The 19,527-nt window shown below is 42.8% G+C and overlaps 1 protein-coding gene across 7 annotated transcripts in view; it reads left to right on the top strand.

Annotated features, from left to right (window-relative positions):
• The window catches only part of LOC124265050 (uncharacterized threonine-rich GPI-anchored glycoprotein PJ4664.02-like), a 56,933-nt gene extending 38,565 nt beyond the window's left edge, over window positions 1–18,368 (top strand). The window contains exons 2-12 of one of the 7 annotated variants that reach the window (XM_046699843.1): window positions 492–607; window positions 2,540–2,598; window positions 3,533–3,660; window positions 4,214–5,979; window positions 6,019–7,581; window positions 8,404–8,471; window positions 8,728–8,879; window positions 9,403–9,548; window positions 10,584–10,775; window positions 15,856–17,486; window positions 17,615–18,368. In XM_046699843.1, the coding sequence (XP_046555799.1) occupies window positions 492–607; window positions 2,540–2,598; window positions 3,533–3,660; window positions 4,214–5,979; window positions 6,019–7,581; window positions 8,404–8,471; window positions 8,728–8,879; window positions 9,403–9,548; window positions 10,584–10,775; window positions 15,856–15,978 (4,313 nt within the window). In that variant the 3' untranslated portion in view covers window positions 15,979–17,486; window positions 17,615–18,368. Of the gene's footprint in view, window positions 1–491; window positions 608–2,539; window positions 2,599–3,532; window positions 3,661–4,213; window positions 7,582–8,403; window positions 8,472–8,727; window positions 8,880–9,402; window positions 9,549–10,583; window positions 10,776–12,944; window positions 12,992–15,855; window positions 17,487–17,582 lie in introns of those variants that run through there. The other 6 variants (XM_046699844.1, XM_046699845.1, XM_046699841.1 and 3 more) reach the window with 6 other exon arrangements.
• The last annotated feature ends 1,159 nt before the right edge of the window (window positions 18,369–19,527 follow it).

Below are 19,527 nucleotides of genomic sequence, written 5' to 3'. Positions count from 1 at the left end.
AGTAAAATATATATTCTCTGATTCTGATTTAACATCAGTCGGGGCGTGCTGGAATTCGTCCCGCAATTTAATACCATTTTGAATTTTGTTTTTTAAAGCACATCGCATCACTGCGAAAAGCAGCTCAGACTGGACGTAAATCCATATTAATTCATATACAAACACACTTTTGAGCGGTGGGGTAGACAAGATATTAAAGCCTTCTCTCGTCACGCCGAAAACTTGGGTTTGATTCCCCACTTGGGTACAATGTGTGAACCTCATTTCCAATGCCTATGCCGTTAGATTGCTCGGATATTGCTGACATCAGAGTAGTGAGTGAGTTTAGTTTTACGCTGCCTTAAGAAACAGGCTTAAGACATTGTATCCATGTGGGGATTCGAACCCAGGTCTTCGATGTGATGAGCGAACGCTTTAACCACTAGGCTACCCCACAGAGTAAATCTTTCCTCACCCACCCATATTGACGGTTGATGTTCTGTGTGTTTCAGAGAGCCGTTATGAGGCGCGGGTGGTGATAAACGTGGAGGACTACCCGTGGAATCCAGAGTATGCAGATATCACAAACCAGGCGTTCTCTATAGCAGCCACAGACATAACAAAACAAGTAAGATTATGGTTGACTGTTGATTAATACCCAGATTTTCACAAAAATGTGTTTTATCTTCAACTTCCATCTTGTTGCTCTTTCTTCACATGCTTATTACACAAGATATCCGTGAGATCTGGGTTAGAATTGATCTTCAGTAACCCATGCTTGTCGTAAGAGGCTACTAACGGGTGGTCAGGCTCGCTGACTTGTTGAGGCATGTCATCGGTTCCCAATTGCGCAGATCGATGCTCATGCTGTTGATCACTGGATTGTCTGTGAAACGCCATGCGTCATAACGCATTTCACCTCATCGTGAGATAACCAAAATATTTTTCAAATCAGCATTGAACCCAACTCACTCACACTGACTGGCAAGTTAGATGCAAGACTAAGAGCTGTCATACTTCAACTTTGCCAACGCGATGCGGCAAGAAAGTCGAAACTAAACAAAACACAAGTTAGTGAATGTCGGAATGTTTGGTTAGGATTGAGATTTTGAATGGATTTGTTTTATGTTTTTCTACATTTAAACGGTTGCGTCTTTTTGTCATTCTGGGGCTTGGTCCTCCTTTAAAGTCGTGAGAAGACAAAATGTTTTCCTGCCCAACTCACGGAATAAGCAAGCAATGTCAGGTGATACTTCCTGTTGAACAGAAATAACTGAGCATGTTACACCATTGTTTACCGATGAGGAAATTGTTAAATTTCCAGACATTAATTCATTAATTCATGATTCATGAATAGTCAAACAAAGAATTTAATCGAGTGTATGAGACGTGTGTGATAAAAACAGTTTTGTTAAACATATGAGGCAAAACACGTGTTATAAAAGAGTGTGGTTACACGAGAGTGATAAAAGGACTCTACTTGAGCTGTAATTAAACGTTCCTGGTATAGTCACTGCTTCCCGGTGCTTTTTTTCACAAGTTCTTCGTAATATTTGCTGATTCCAAATTCGAAACAAAACGCATCCTTCTGCAAACTCGATGGATTCCAGTTGAATGAAATATTTATTTCGATCAATACTTAGTCTTGTCAGAACAAACCCGATGTTTAAGCCACATTTATGGAAGCAATTCAGACTATCGCATATATGAACAAATGTCACAGTTTTAACGCCGCTTGTTTCAACTAAAACTCATGGTATTGTCATGGTGTTGTCAAAAAAAACCCACAACACAGCAAGTCTGATCATCGTGAATGGCATTTTCCAATTATCCCATTCTTATCTTTAGAATTTCCACCTGAATATTGTTAAATGTACATTCCCGACACCTACATCAATTCTGTGACATTCAGACGCTCTAAACATGGTTCATGTCTGACTGGAGCGGTGGGGTAGCCTCGTGGTTAAAGCGCTTGCTCGTCACGCCAACGACCAGGGTTCGATTTTCCGCATGGGTACAATATAAGTTCTCGACTGGTCACGATAGGGGCTCAAGGAATATAAACAAACATCGAGGGTACATCAACCCATGGGCCCCGAGGGACCAGTGAACAACGTATTTAGCTTTTATTTTATCTAAGAAAAACAGATTAAGGTCTCCCTTCCTTCGATTTGCATTCGCAAAACATCGGTAATTTCCGTACATCATACGTGATTCAATGTAATTCGAGATAAAGAATTACTACCACGAAGTACCAAATGAGTTGCCATTGACAGCGGGGTACATTGAAATGTTACTCTCTTGTAAGCGGGGTACAATGAAAATAATAGAAGAGCGCTCAGCCAATCAGAAAGCGACATTTATGTGTGAGGTAAGATAATGTGTGAAGCCCATTTCTGGTGTCACCAGCGGTGAAAATGCTGGAATATTGCGAAAAGCGGCATAAAACTAAGCTCACTCATACATATATTTGACTGAACATATATTACAATAGATCCATAATGGATCCTATCCTTGTTGTCTGTTTGGTTTCACTTGAAATACGTCTGTTTTGTTTCAGCTATCATGTTACCTGAACGAGACGCTGCAGGTGGAGAGGGTTGCTGTGACACAGATCAGGTAGGTGGGGGAAACCGTGAAGAGTGAGTGAGTGAGTGAGTGAGTCACTTAACAAAGATACACTCATTCACTTTTCCTATTTCTACATTATGTTCCCATCATGCGGAATCAACCAAACGTATGTCTTACATGTCTACCATCTCCATCTTCATTCAGCAATAGTAGTGAGTGAGTGAGTTGGATTTTACGCCTCTTTTAGCAGCATTCCAGCAATATCACGGCGGGGGCACCAGAAATGGGCTTAATACATTGTACCCATGTGGGGAATCGAACCGGGTCTTCGGCGTGACGAGCGAACGCCATAACCACCAGGCTACACCACCGCCCCAAACCGTGAAGAAGGAGAGACGTCGTTATCCCCGAGTCAGGAAGTCAAAGTTCGCCAATAGTTGGCTCTACCAGCGTAGATAATACAGTGCTATGTAGTTAAGCCAAACACCAAACTTACAAACCTGGGTGCCGTTGTACAAAACAACCTTAGTGCTAAGGCTATCGTAAGTCTATGTTAAGGTATGGAAGCTACGATCACCTTTGTGCTAAGATCGCTTTGTACAACCGCACCCTGGAAGTTACCAGTTCCAGGAATAAATATGTTTTCAGAATGTGCATCGTATTCCATTTCATGTCAAAGATTTTTGTTTTGAAGTTGTATGGTTGTCGAAGAGCCTTTTTAGTAGCCCTAGCACAATTAGGTACAGCGATCGTGTACGCGGGGGCACACCAGCAATTTCTAAGTATTCTTAGGCCTGAGATGATGATGATGATGATGAACAGCTAGTGTTCATTTAACACCGTACCAGTTCCTGAAATGGGTTTGATGATGATGATGTTAGTGAGTACCAGTGGAGGTGTTGAGCAGTGGATCTAAGAAGTAGGTAAAACCGACACACTGTTTGTCGTTTCTATAAATTTAAAATGTCACATTTTGTTTCAGCCAAGGACTACCGAATGGCATTGACGTCGATGTAACCATACATCTGCCAGGAACTAGCCTTGGCGACCTTCAGACGGCCTTGAACCCTGGTAGCCATTCCATGTGTAACATGACAGCCACTATCAGAAGTAAGTAGTTTAAACGTATTCAACTGCTGCCAAATTATAAGAAGTATTTATATATAACTATGGCATATGGCAATAGTGAGTGAATGAGTATGGTTTTATGCCGCTTTTAGCAATATTCCAATAATATCACGGCAGGAGAAGCATATGATAATATTTTTCAAGTATTGTGTTGCAGAAATTATTCAAATTAAAAATCCCAACCCAACCCACCACGAATACTAATTGCACGGAGCCTTACCTCGGTCTCTCTGTGTTGATTCTTTTGGTACTGAGTGAGATTTGGTTAACTCAAATTCCATTATCTCGATATAAGGGTTGGATATAAACCTTTGGATGTTCGAAGAATACCCATTTCGGCATGTGTGACTGTGGACTATCCAACATAAACTGCCAAAGATTGTGGTATTTTTCTAAATTTGTGAAGTATGTATTCGATTGGTCACATTTAGAGCTAACAACACTATATTTCCACATCGCAGACTCCTACTGATATTTGCACTCGAAACCTATCAATAGCAGTTTCATATGAATGTATTTTGTCCATTTCCTTCAGTTGCACTCACGTCAAGCCAGATTTCGACGACGTCAGCGACCATGACTGTACTGTTAGAATCAACGTCAGCAATGTCGTCTTCCTCCATTATGCCCTCTTCGTCTCAGGAAGTCGTCGTGGAGTCAACGTCTACATCGCAGATAACGACTACAATGATCAGCGAAGTGACTAATGTAACTCTCACTCAAGTCTCGTCCTCAATGCAACAGTCTGAGATGACAACATCGAGCTCAGCAAGCTCATCAAGCTCATACCAAGCTATTTCTTCATCGTCAACTGAGTCAACATCAACTTCATCTTTGCAGGCCCAAGGACCAGTCTCCTCATCGATGACTGGAGATAAAGTGTCCTCGTCCGAGTACCTGATGTCCACCTCAACCTTGTCTGCAGCAGCAACAGCAGCAGCAGCAGCCTCCAGCTCTGCTTCCCCAGTGCTCCCCTCCTCAAGTGTTGTACCTGATGCAGCCGCATCATCACGTGTCTCAGATGCAGGTGCCCTCGGAACCTCTAGTCAGGCTGATCAATCAAGTTCCATGGCAGAAGCGTCATCATCTGTGATGCAGCTGGAGTCAACATCTGAACAAGCACTCGCACCATCATCATCCCAAGCAGTGGTGGTAACATCTTTAGAAGCTGGGTTTGTCGATGTCCAGTCTTCATCAGTGCAAGGTTCAAACCAACAAGTGACATCGAGTGATATTATGCTTTCAACAAGTCAATCCAGTGTTGTGGACATGCAGACCACGTCCATGTCTTCGTCCATGATAGTGTCTTCATCTTCGTCTTCTCTTTTGGAGTCCAGTTCTGCACAGTCTGCAACACCAGTGTCCAGACCAGCGCCCGGTGTTGAAACGTCTAGTCACGCAATATCAGCATCAGCATTGCAGGAGTCTTCTAGTCAAGTTGTACCTACAAGCTCAGCTTCACTTTCGTCCTCGTCACCTGCTGCCATTGCAACATCGTCCAGTGAAATCACACCACCCTCAACACCTCTACCTGACTCAAGTACACCCGTTGTTGTGGTCGTTCCTTCAGCAGTGACCTCATCTCCCCAGTCCTCAGCACAGGCTCCTTCCACATCGCCAACCATGGAATCGTCTACAGTAAAGGCAGTAGCAACAATGTCTGTTGAATCTAGTCAGTTTTCAGCAACACCAGCACTACCGCAAGTTGACGCAACACGGCCATTAGAAACATCTACGACGGAGACACCCATGTCTTCATCACGTTTAGCCGTGACGCCAGGAGGTTCAGAGAAAATGTCTGTTGTGTCGACCAGCAGTGTGTCAGTTGTGGCACAAATGTCATCTTCTGTGTCCAGCTCCGTTTTGTCGTCAGTGTCATCGAGTGAAGAGTTGAAGCCGGTAGCAAGTAGTAAGGACATGTCGCAGATGGTCACAACATCTGCTGTGGCTGGATATCCCAGCGAGGCATATTCCTCCATGGAATCATCGTCAGCTGTCATGATGTCCGATTCCACCCTTGCAGCCACGCAACAGTTATCTGGGTCTGTGATGGCCACAAGTCAAGTCATGGCAACGTCATCTGCTAGTACGTCAGCCGGGCTTATGGAAACATCTTCTGGTATGTCAACGGACGGTGGAATTATTGTTGTCCAACCGTCATCTGCAGACCATATGGCAACATCTCAAACTATGGAACAATCGTCCTACGTCATGGCAACTGAATCGTCCTACAGTGCCTCAGCGACCTCAAGTTCCGGCGACTATGTACAGCCCCACGTGACTACCTCCACGTTTGTGTCTACACCGGTCTTGGATTTCCTTCCGTCTTCATTAACATATCCTTCATCATCAGCATCAGAATTAGTTCAAGTGTCTACGCAATCTATGTCGGAGAACATCGGTTACACACAAATGGCGACAGACATGGTCAGCTCAGCAACAGCCATGCCTACGATGCCTACACACTCAAGCATCATGTCTTCTGTGACGTCATCCGTTCCTGTCATCATTACCCCTCCCATCACAACAGGTCAGGTTGCCCAGGCGTCTTCACTCCCAATGTCCTCGTCGACTCCTGTTGCTATAGAAACGACATCTATGGAAATACAGCCTCCAACGTCAGCCCTGCCAGTCTCCACAAAAGTAATGCAGTCGCAGACAATGATGTCGTCGTCATCTGAGTCAGTTCTGTTGCCCACGGATTCCTCATCCTTCAGCGCTGTACCCAGCATCCCACCCACGGACTCGTCATCCTCTGTCGTGGTCGTCCCGCCTGCCACCAGCACCGTCGCAGCAACGTCCTCATCAACGCCTACGTCTGGGGTGTTTGTTCCCGAGTTCTCCTCCACGAGTGTGCCTGCAGCGTCAGGAATGTCTAGTGAAATGTCCAGCATGCACCCATCCTTAGCCAAGACACCTTTGGAAGCATCGTCTTCAGTGGACTCACTGAGTGTAACAACGTATATTGCATCCTACGCAATCGAATCGACCAGTCCCGTGATGGAGTCAGGCGGTCCAACTGTTGTCGTTACAAGTTCGATGGTTGAATCCAGCAGTGCACCAGTTGCTGTTACAAGTTCAATGGTTGAATCAAGCAGTACACCAGTTGCTGTCACAAGTTCAATGGTTGAATCAAGCAGCGCACCTATTGTCATTACAAAATCAATGGTTGAATCAAGTAGTGTACTAGGTGTTGTTACAAGTTCAATGGTTGAATCAAGCAGTGTACTAGGTGTCGCTACCAGTTCAATGATTGAATCAAGCAGTGCACCTGTTGCCGTTACAAGTTCGATGGTTGAATCAAGCAGTGCACCTGTTGTCGTTACAAAATCAATGGTTGAATCCAGCAGCGCACCTGTTGCCGTTACAAGTTCGATGGTTGAATCAAGCAGCGCACCTGTTGCCGTTACAAGTTCAATGGCTGAATCAAGCAGTGTAATAGGTGTCGTTACAAGTTCAATGGTTGAATCCAGTAGCGCACCACCCATGATGACGAGTTCAATGGTTGATTCGATGTCCTCTACTCCACCATCTTCATCGACGCTATTACCCTTGCCTTCAGTGGAGATTTCAAGCTTGCCTGTTGCTATGACTACAACCGCCAGTATGACATCTTCAGCTGAACCGCTTCCATCATCAATGTCCTCCTCATCAATGTCCTCTTCAAGTCCTGTGTTGGCACCAACCAGCTCCACTTCGTCCATTTCTCCATCAACAACAGAGGTGATGACATCCTCTACAATGGTGACACCTACTACCACGACTGCTCCAACAACCACAGCAGCACCGGTAATGGATGTGGAAGGCACGTTCTCCATCGTTGAGGGTCGCAACTTCACCGAGGAACTTCTGAACATGTCCTCCCCTCAGTACCTGAACCTGAAGCAGGATCTCCAACAAAAGGTAAGTCAAACAGCACAATAGCAAAGCGCTTTAAACCCACCATGATATGACAGGAGACGCGCACACTTATGCTGTCGAATCTGTGACTGCTCTCTTTGGCATAAGGTATTGACCACGAAATGAGTGAGTGAGTTTATCTTGATGCCGCTTTTTAATATTCCAGCAATATCTGGGGTGGTGGGGTAGCCTAGTGGTTAAAGCGTTCGCTCGTCACGCCGAAGGCCCGGGTTCGATTCCCCACATGGGTACAATTTGTGAAGCCCATTTCTGGTGTACACCGCCGTGATATTGCTGGAATATTGCTGAAAACGGCGTAAAACCATACTCAGTCAGTCAGTCCAGCAATATCTCTGCGGGGGACAGTAGAAATGGGTTTCAAACATTGCCACCAAATCTTCTGGGAAGCTTGGAAATATTGTAATTATAATTACACTGTATATAATAACCTATTTTGTACCAGAAACAATGGATTTATATAACATTTAAAAATTATGAAATGTCTTTATCTTTAGAAACAGGTTAATTTATGGGATATGAAGCTGTGAAAATATATGTAATATGATTAAATCGTAAAGTATCTAAACATGTACAGCCCATTTCTGGTGTCCCCCGCCGTCATATAGCTGGAATATTGCTGAAAGCTTTGTAGACTCACTCACTCACTCCTAGATTGTACGTTCGATATACTACAGCAATATTACCTTTGAAAAATATGTTGTAAAGGAACAAAAAACACAAAGAGAAATAGTTACCTGAAGAAAGTCTCCAGCACGTCCTGCTTCTCATGTTCTGTGTGTAGACATGTTTCCCTTGTTGTTCCAGCTGGATGGCCTGTACATGACCAGTAGTCTGAAGGGACTGTACCAGGGGATCTCCGTCATGACATTCAGGTGATCTAGATTTGTATTTCTAAAAATATTGTCCACAAAATGATTCGAACCACTGTGCCAAATAGTATGAAGCGCTGCAATTGGCCGTGAAGAGTTACGTCCCTTGGACACGCAAGAAACCTTTGATTTCGTGTTTGTAAGCATCATATATGATTTTGCCGAAGTGGTGAATGTCTGAGATAAGTGCTGAAAGCGACGTAAAACCATATTCAATGCCTATAATCTCTCAATGTTATTTAACCTTGTATGTCTCTAGCCAAGGCAGCATCGTCGTCAGTTACACGGCGGAGTTCAACAGCAGCAACAACGTGACCGGCGACAGTGTAACAAAAGCTTTCTTAGACGGACTCAGTGACGGCAACAAATTGGGCAACTACACCATCAACAACGCTACCGTTAGCCATGAAGGTGAGGAACGTTGGATGTACGCCTCCATCACAACAAATGACCAGATTCGACAGTCATTTTACAAATATCTGAAGGGAGACATGTTTGAATCATGTATCATGATCCTGGATCTTCATCCTGGATGGTCAAATGTTTAATATTGTCTGTGTTATCATACTTGCAATACCCGATTCGTCACTATCTTCTCTTAATTCTCTTTTGTCAGTCGACCCTTGAAGATCCGGGGTAGAATAGGTCTTCAGCAACCCATGCTTGCCACAAAAGGCGACTATGCTTGTCGTAAGAGGCGACTAACGGGATCGGGTAGTCAGGCTCGCTGACTTGGTTGACACATGTCATCGTTTCCCAAATGCGTAGATCGATGCTCATGCTGTTGGAATTGGATTGTCTGGTCCAGACTCGATTATTTACAGACTACCGCTGAGTGCGGCGTATAACTAAACTCACTCCCTCACCTCACCTCATGTCAGTCATGGCATGGTTTGTCTTGCCTTCGTTCATTCTCTAACGTCAATCCTTGCAGTGGTACCGAGGACAACGGCGCCACCAACGACAACGACACCTGCTCCAACACCTGTCCCCCAAGACGAATTCCCCAACTGGGCTATCGCCGTCATCGTGTGCGGCTCCATCCTCCTCATCTTCCTCATCTTCATGATCTGCGTCCTGGTCAGTTGGGGACACCTGCCATCTCTTTCTTTTTCAGACTGAACACTGTTACTGATATAAAAAAAACTTTACACCGTATTGCATAATACCAAATAAGGTTCCCAAGGTCGAACTACTTTCAACACATATCACTGTGATGTATCCTGCACGATGTTATCAGAAGATTTAAACCCGTTGAAGGTCCGGGTTAAAATGTTCCTTAAGTAACCCATGCTTGTCGTAAGAGACGACTAACGGGATCGGGTGGTCAGGCTCGCTGACTTGGTTGACACATGTCATCGGTTCCCAATTGCGCAGATCGATGCTCATGCTATTGATCACTGGATTGTCTGGTCTCGATTATTTACAGACCGCCGCCATATAGCTTGAATATTGCTGAGTGAGGAATAAAACTAAACTCACTCACTCACTCCATTTTAGATGACTTCCATGGAAGCGTAATATTGCCATTTTCCTGCCAATAAATATCATATGTCTTTACGTCCAACCACGAATACAACACTTAGAAAATACTTATACCTATTGCCAAATAAATTGTATTGCAATATATTGCGATTTGGGTATTCGTATTGCGATACATACCGCGATATATTGGGAACTTAAGTGTTTGACAGTGAGTGACACTAATTATAAGTTCTTAAGCAACATGTTGTGGTTCTGATAACTGCAATCACAAAATTAGGTTGCATAGTCAGGGATTCTGTGTTCTGTTTTATACAATGTATATAGTATTACACAATACAATATGCCTCTCTATCATTGAATAACGAAGGAAAACATTTGTTCTGAATGAAAGTCTGTAGATTTTAATTTAAACTACAAAGATGATCACAAAACTCCATATATGGTCTTTACCAAAAATACCGGGTGTCAGAAGAATATTGTAATGCGTATCGTTTGAAATGCTTATTGTGATATACAGGTACATCGGTAATACCGTGCAGTCCTACTCCTACTACGATAATACTTAACCCGCCGCCCTTGGTACGCCTTTTGAGTTTTACACTGGAGTTACCAAAATTGTGTTTCCTTCAGTGTTCCCGCCGTCACACACGGCAGAAGTACAGGATGGAGGAAGATCCCGACGACATCGGCTACAGGCGCACCTGGGCTGACTCTCCTCACGAATACGCCTACGACAACAAAATGGCGGTTCCCGAGAGCAACGAAAACGGAAAAGACGCGCCCGTCAGATACGACATGACCGACACACTACCTAGAGATCAGGTGAGCTGGTTACTCTGAACACGGGGAGAGGGATGTGATGAGATGAGGAGGGGATTGGGGGCATGCACGATGGATAGGGATGTGTGTAATGTGATTGGATGGTAAGCTGGAATATGGTAGGGTCTATTTGGAGATGATTATCTATACCCATGGATAATGTTTTGGATGAGGGTAGAGGTGAAGTCCACATGTGTGACGCAGTCAGTTTGGAGAATAACGTATTGCTTGGCAATGCCAGACGACAAAAAGTCAACAGGGAAGTTGATGGGTTTCTGGGTAACTTGCGAGAGTGTTTTTTTCTTGATTAACCTTGACTGATTTTTCTCAGTAGTGGGTGTAATGGGGGTTGACTGGATGTAGATGTAGATTGTGTCTAGATGTTCCGTCATTAGTGCACGTTCTGTTTGCCTTATGGCATCGGTGGCGCAGACTTCTAAAGCGCCCAATTAGTTCTTTAGAGTTACACGCCTTTGGAATGCGTGGATTATGTGTAGACGATTCTGAACATGTCTTGCAGTAGATGTCCGTGTCAATGTCGAATGTTGCTCGGCAACAAAGGGTAGAGAGTGTGTGATGAATGTTGTAGATATTGATATCAACATGATGGATGCTGTACTTGTGTTTATTGACGTAGCTAACGCGTGTTAGATTCAAACCCAAATGTGTCTGATGTCTTCTACAACGCTGCCATGCCACCCTACCACCCTGCCGAGTTCACCGGGTATTAGGTGGTCAAAATGGCCTCTATCATTTGATATTTTGTTTTGATTGGTAATTGTCTGGTATGGGGATGTCTCAGGTTTGACTTGGGTTTGTATTATACTGGCGGGTTGACTCCCTTGGGTATTCCTCGGGTTGATTGCTGTATCCTTCGAATTTGGAGGGATTTGCGTATTGTTGTATGGGATTCCGTTATCGGGATTCCCCTTGGTTTCGATGGGAAAAGCAGCCCAGCAACACAGCGTGACATTTGACTGAAATGAGGATCGGATGGTTACAGTGTAACCATCATCGTGCGCCGGCCAAATAAGCGTTGCTTGTCAACCACCAGTTGTCAACCACTCGGATAGATACAAGCCACCATCAAACATCTGAAATATTGTTGACTGCGGTGGAAAACAACAGTAACACGTGGGTCGGTGCTCACACTATCATCCCCGGGTTTACCTGTTCGAGGTGATAGCCGGAATTATTATCCTCGCACAGTCAGCCACCTGTGTTTCACATCTCCCTCCCGCCCTCAATCCTGCGCACAGATGCTTGTAGTACAGCGCTAGATGCATGGCGATCCGACAAGATAGCGAGGTTATTTTCCTGTTTGTGCGTTTGCAGTTGTGACGGGCACTTCATGCTTTGTCATTTCGTGGAACAAGATGGTTGGAAATGTGAACCTCAAGGAGGAGTGCCGGGGGAAAGTGGTTAAGCCTTTGCTCACCACATCAACGACCCGGGTTTGTTTCTCAGGGTGAAATACAAACTCGGTTTGTCCTCCTCGGTGATATGGCTGAAATACGGCGTAAAACAACACTCACTCGCATACATTCCAACCATCTTTCCCGGATGTTCACGCTTGACTTCAAGCATGGGATATTAGTGGAGACATACATATGATCAGACCAGGCAGTGCAGGAAGGGAATGATATTATAGATACTGTTTGACAAAACAATGTGAGACTGATTATATGAGACCTACACGTGGTGATCACTACATCACAATACAGTTGATACAATGCTGTCGGAAAACCGACAGTATTTTCTTTGAAAATGGATTTGGCAAAAAAGTAAAAGGTACTTTCTTGAAAATTCACAAAGATTTTCAAAGCATTTCAAGGCTGAAAATAATTGTCGAAACGTTGGACTTGTGGTCCAAAACTATCGTTTATATATTTCATCATCGAATAACCGTTGTTTACTCCATGGGTAGCCACGATAGGACATGGGTGCATATTTTCTTTTGACCTTCAGTATATGTAGAAATCTAAATGTTCATTAATCATTATTCTGGAAAGCAGAGAAACGAAAAAATCCTTCAATGAAATTCGAAATCGACATTCTGTTTCGATCTCCCAAATGCCTTCACCGCTTCCCAAAGCCACCTGGTCTGTTCTGGTACAGTTACCTCCCTTTCATTGTATACAATGCATGACGTCACATTCCTTATTTGTTTAGCAACGAACCACATCACTTTGAGTAAGTGGTGTGCAAGACTTGATGGTGTAAGTATCGTAGTCGAACCTGGTGTATGTCGTAGCACTAACTCCCCTTCGCTGATTCACGCAATACGTCACGTCGCACATGACGTTGCTCAAAGTGGGCGTCGTTACGTACGTCAGGCGTTATGACACTGAAAGGAACTAAACTTTTATTCTGAATTTTACTTGCTTATTTTCAGCATTTCTTTTGCCTATTCTATTAACATCCCACTTTAAAAGCAAGTATCCTGTGTGTCAAATGCCAGACTGCCTGAATCAGACGAAGAACAAACACCCTTCACTAACCCGTCGTTGTAATCACGTGATTTGTATTGGTAGTTAGATGCACAAGTTATGAATTTTGCATTAAACTGGTTCCTGATGTCCGTTCCGCAAGGCAATATGCTCCGACTGTGATGATAGCAGTAAATGTGATACATATTCAATACATGGGGGATCATACCTTCCAGTCTATCAACAGTTAAGCTGTGTCAGTTGTCCGCACGTATTTAGCTGGGATCCGTCTGCGAGATGTCAGGTGATATATTTGAGGTCAAAGGGTTAGATCGCCAGCCTGCAAACCGAGGTTCGAATCCCCTTGTGGATAAAATATTTCGACCACGTTATGGCGCCCCGTTCTGTCACGTGACTGGGCGTTTTCGGGGATTTGTTTAGAAAAGACGTAAAACAGTATCACCTCGCACCAGTCGACCAATCACAGTTTAAAATGCAAAGCCAACAGTCGGTGCAGACAGCGGTAACGATAGACGGAACCTGGCTAGGTGTTGTTGACAAACTCTGGTTGTTTTTCAGGTGATATCACACTTTGACATCTAACCCGCTTAACTCGCCTCTAAAATGGTTTCTGAAGAAATCAAAATAATGACGTAACAGACAGGCAGCGACCGTCGTTTTCTAATGAGTTCAATACTACCAAACCTAACTTGTTGATTAACCACTTTAATGACAACCGTCATCCCTGGAATGACACGTAATTAATATAACATAATATCATTTTAAAAATCAGGTAATCGCAGTAAGCCTCTCGGGATTTTATGCGATGTCAATGAGTAAATGTGGAGGGATTCTTCTCTTCCGTCTGTCCTTACAATGTAATGTAAAACGTCAGTATGGTATCAACCATTTTATACCAGTGAAGATCCTGTTGAGAACTGATCCTCAGTAACCCATGCTTGTCGTAAGAGGCGAATAACGGTATTTGGTGGGCAGGCTCGTTGCCCGCCGTGATGTTGCTGGAATATTGCTAAAAGCGGCTTAAAACCAAACTCAGTCAGTCAGTCAGTCAGGCTCGTTGCCTTGGTTCACACATGACAGTGTAATGTCATCGTATCCCAATTGCGTAGATCGATGCTCATTTTGTTTTGTTGCTGACTGGATTGTCTGGTCCAGATTCGATTATTTACAAACCGCCGCCTTATAGCTGGAATATTGCTTAGTGCAGCGTAAAACTAAACTCACTCACTTATTTTACCTATCATAGTATCCCACATTACGTAGATGGATGTCCATGCTGTTGCTCACTGGATTGTCTGGTCCAGACTCTATAAATTACCGACCGCCGCCATATAGATGGAATATTGCTGAGTGCGGCGTAAAACCAAACTCACTCACTCACTCAACCATTTATATATTGTCTGTACACTGTTCATTGTCTTGCTATCCTACCTCGTCCTTTCCTCAGTGGAGTAGTGTTGTATCGTACAGTTATTCTTCATACCAACGGCTTATTCTTCAGTGCTCCATTACGAGAGATGCATGGCCAACAGTAGTACCCAGCAATACTCGTAGTATGGTTGTACTTGCTATAGTATAGCTACATAGTTCTACATATACCGTGGGGGGTACCTAAACAGAAGTGTTAAACATAAAGGGTGATAGACCGTTTGTACAAGTAGACCGCTATTATACCTTGCAGTGAGCATTCCGTACCCAGTGAAATCTGTATCAGAGAAAACAGAGACTTTTATCTCGAGCTCCTATCTGGAGATGAGGTATCTCTTTATATCTAAATAAAATGGATTCTCCACTTCCATTATACATATCTCTGTTATATTTATATTTAATTAAATGCGTTGTTGTATTGTGTACAGCTGTTATAATTACCTACAGCCTGTTCTATTCTCATGTATATGGCATGTATAAAAACGTTATGAGACCTTATAGTCTGTTTGCAGTGAAAACGTACCGTTGAATTTCACTTTAAACAAAAATGTAAATCGAATACAGTGAAATTCAGATTGCGAATCCTCATATTTCTACCTTGCCAATTTAAAAATTAAATATTAGATTTTTATTCAACTTAGGAAAAAAGTTGTTTAACAAACGATCATTGTTTCAAATCGCTTATATTGGTTTGTATATTACAAGGGGGTAAGCGCAGTAGTTGGAACAGTGAAACAAATGCACGTGCGGTACGTGATGAGTGTTAACTTAGACCAACCCTCCTTGTTCTCGGTGTTTCATTTAATGTGCATACCCCTTGTAATACAAACCAATAATACCGATTTGAAATTATGATCGTCTGTTAAACAACTTTTATCCTAAGTTAAATAAATATCTGAGATTTAAATATTGAAATGGCATGGTAAAATTATGAGGATTCGCAATCTTAATTTCACTTTATTTGATTTACATTTTGTTTAAAGTGGAATTCATCGGTACGTTTACACCGCAAACAGACTATAGTCATTAAACTCGTTTAACCATTAGTTTATATTTTTATCTCAACTGGTTTCCTGGGTAAAATAGTCGTGTTGAACGAAACATTGATGTTCATTTTCATTTCTAGAAGCTGTGGAAAACACGGTCATTGCTGTAGGTGAGATGATTGTAATTTCGCTTTTCATTGTACGTGGTATATGTTACAGTTGCGAAATGGTCGTCCCGGAAGTGAACGTGCTGGGTTCACCAACAATGCAGTGGTATTCTACCATGACAACATCATGACACTCTACAACGAGGACCAGGAAGCGTGGGAGACGAGACTTTAATGACGTCATACTTGGTGATGTGTAGGAACAATTAAATGACGTCATAATTACGTTACGAACAAAATGTGATGACGTCACATCTTTTACCGTATACTGCCATTCCATGACAAAGTCAGGCGTATCCAGGTTTTAACGTCATTAGATACTTTCCTGCAGATAAAGAAATGACGTCCCTGGATCCTGACGTCAAAAGAATACCAAAGTAACTTCCTGATTTTCTGGGACTAACAGTTGTGTGGTCGTGAGCTGCTTCAAGATGGTTACAATAGTCATGACGAGATGAAAGAGTTTTGATGCTTCCATTAATGAAGGAATAATCATACAGGTGATAAGAAGTTCAAGGTCACAGATATTTACGTCATGAACATTCCTGGCACTACGGGGAGATAACTCTGTTGGAAGATCTCGAGTGATGCCGCTATGCAATATGTGTGTGGATGAGATGTAGGTGACTGTTTTGTACATTGTAGAGACATTGATTAGAGTAATGTAATCAGAAATGACGAGATAGAGTAGATATAGGACGAAGAGATCTGATGGCTTGGATACGCCGCCTATACGCAGACCCAGGCTATTAGGTCTGGGGTCCACCCAACCAACCCCCTTTCCCTTCACCCCATTCCTCCAGTCGTTCAATCCCCTCCTGATTTCGTAATTGTCTCTAATTTTCACATTCTGTGATATATGCTCATATACATGACCTTTGTCACCGACCCTAATGTCCGGTAATATTTAATTGTGCATTGAACTGTATAGCACAATATATATATATGTCTCGTGTCTCATTAACGGAGTATTAAAGCCTTTCAAGGGGAGATAACTTGGTATTATAATAATGTCTCAAATGAGTGATATTGGTGTAACAAATATATGATACAAACATGTAGTGCCTATTATCATTAACCACAAACTATTAACAAACTACACTACCTCTTTTACTTTTAACCGACGCTGACAAAATTACGTCAACGTTGGACCCTGGAGTAGGGAATCGCAACTTCGTAGGTTACTGTTCTATTTGAACATTTGGCAAGATCCTTACGTCAAGATGCGCTAAAACCCTGTAGCTTCCTGTATATCCAGCGCATGATCATTATATCCTGCTGACGTCATGTGTTTCCCTGTGATCACAGTAAATCTATGCAATGATTGGACCTCTACAGCAATCACCCTTCCCCCATACCACTAATACTCACTGACCTCTCTGAAGCATATAGTGTGTAAATTGACAAGACTTGATATTACGATATCGTATTTATTGCACATTAATTAAACTCTGAAGGTCCTCTTGAATATGTTTATATATTTGCGTTGTTCTGGCGTGTACTAACATCCGGAGTTAATGTAATGTATGTCTATGCACCCATGGTCATAACACCCTCGATCAATGCATTTTGCTTTCAATTTTTCCGTGGTCAATGCATCTGATTTCATTGTTCTCAAGGTTAATGCATCTGTGTCCAATGCATCCCCAAGGTTAATGCATCTGTGTCCAATGCATCCCCAAGGTCAATGCATCTGTGTCCAATGCATCCCCAAGGTCAATGCGTCTGTGTCCAATGCATCCCCAAGGTTAATGCATCTGTGTCCAATGCATCCCCAAGGTTAATGCATCTGTGTCCAATGCATCCCCAAGGTCAATGCGTCTGTGTCCAATGCATCCGAGGCCAATACACTCTGGTTAATGAAACCGACATCAATACACCCTCGGTCAATGAATCCGACATCAATACACCCTCGGTCAATGAATCTTAGATTAGATGTTCTCCTGACCAATGCCTCGGAGGTCAATGTATCAATTCATGCACTCAAGGTCAACCAGTCAAGGTCAATTGTATCCGGGGTGACCCGTGGTACACTCGGAACACATCCGGGGTACATCCAGGCCAGGCAAATGTCGCCGGGATCAGTGTACCTGTTATTCAATGCAACTGGAGCAAATGCAGTCTCAGTCATTCTATCTGAGGTAGATTATTGGTAAAACAACATTGCTCACTCCACTCCTCAAGTTTCCAAAGATGAACACTGTTTAGCATTATTGTTGAAATATGTCAATCTTTTTAAATGTACAGTCTTTGGTTGATCGTTATTTCAAATCAAATATCCCCACATCAATCATCGCCGATTGATAGGTGTCCTTATTTGCTGGAAGTACCAAGGTCCAGATGTGCCTTCTTCCGGAAGGGAGATAACCCATTAGCACTGTTGCCTTTGACGATGACGCCATTCAATATGTATATATACAACAGTTGATTTAAGTGTAAATAACCATGTATATATAAATGAAGTTTTTAAACAGTATTTTCTGCTCATATTTCCATTTTCATATTTGCATATATACATATATGTTTAATGTAAAAATACATTTAATAAATGCCAATATAGATGAATTCGTTCACTTCTTCATGATTGACATTGGTGATAACTTACCACTTCAACAGCAAAAGGTGAGTTATTTCTAGGGTTGATTGACAACAAGGACAAGTGTTTCACATAAGTTGTACATGGCAAGACGCGTGGAATGTCTGTTACCCGTGAAGGTTCGGGTTAGAATGTACCTTCAGCAACCCATGCTTGTCGTAAGAGGTGACTAACGGGATCGAGTGGTCAGGGTCGCTGACTTGGTTGACACAGGTCATCGTATCCCAAATGAGTAACCCGTGAAGGTTCGGGTTAGAATGTACCTTCAGCAACCCATGCTTGTCGTAAGAGGCGACTAACGGGATCGAGTGGTCAGGGTCGCTGACTTGGTTGACACAGGTCATCGGTTCCCAATTGCACAGATCGATGCTCATGCTGTTGATCACTGGATTGTCTGGTCCAGACTCGATTATTTACAGACCGCCGCCATATAGTTTAAATATTCCTTAGTGCGGCGTAAAACTGAACTCACTCACTCACTCACTCAAATACTCACTGAAATGTGACATTTCCGTCAATAATATATTAATCGAAGAGACATAAAACATCCCATATCAACTAAAACGTCACTAACATGGAATAGCATCCGATATTGAAAGGAAAATTTAACATGTTTTAAAACATATCATTCTGCAAACATTATGAAAGATAATATCTTTCTAATACCATAAAATGTTTCAATTGTATTCAGTTACCAGAACTGTATCTCATTAATATTTTATCAAATGTCATTGATTCAAACAAAGTTCCATCGACTTGTTACCATCCTGTATTATGAACATCATTGCTTGTTCAGGTACTTCGTATTCGGATTTGTAAAATGATGAGCAAAGAAACAGCTGAATATCCATATTCAGCGTGTTACCTGGACTTGTGTACAATAATCGTAATAAAGGTTGATCTTTTACAGTGAGTGAGTTTAGTTTTAAGCCGCACTCCACCTATATGGCGGCGGTCTGTAAATAATCGAGTCTGGATCAGACAATCCAGTGATCAACAGCATGAGCATCGATCTGTGCAATTTGGAACCGATGACATGTTTCAATCAAGCCAGCGAGCCTGACCACCCAATCCCGTTAGTCGCCTCTTACGACAAGCATGGGATACTAAAGATCAATTCTAACCCGG

Source organism: Haliotis rubra, unplaced genomic scaffold (genome assembly GCF_003918875.1).
Source record: "Haliotis rubra isolate DU_JTF1 unplaced genomic scaffold, ASM391887v1 Scf96, whole genome shotgun sequence".
Taxonomy (NCBI): domain Eukaryota; kingdom Metazoa; phylum Mollusca; class Gastropoda; order Lepetellida; family Haliotidae; genus Haliotis; species Haliotis rubra.
The sequence above is the reverse complement of the archived record's forward strand: the minus strand, read 5'-3'. Positions and strand labels throughout refer to the sequence as shown.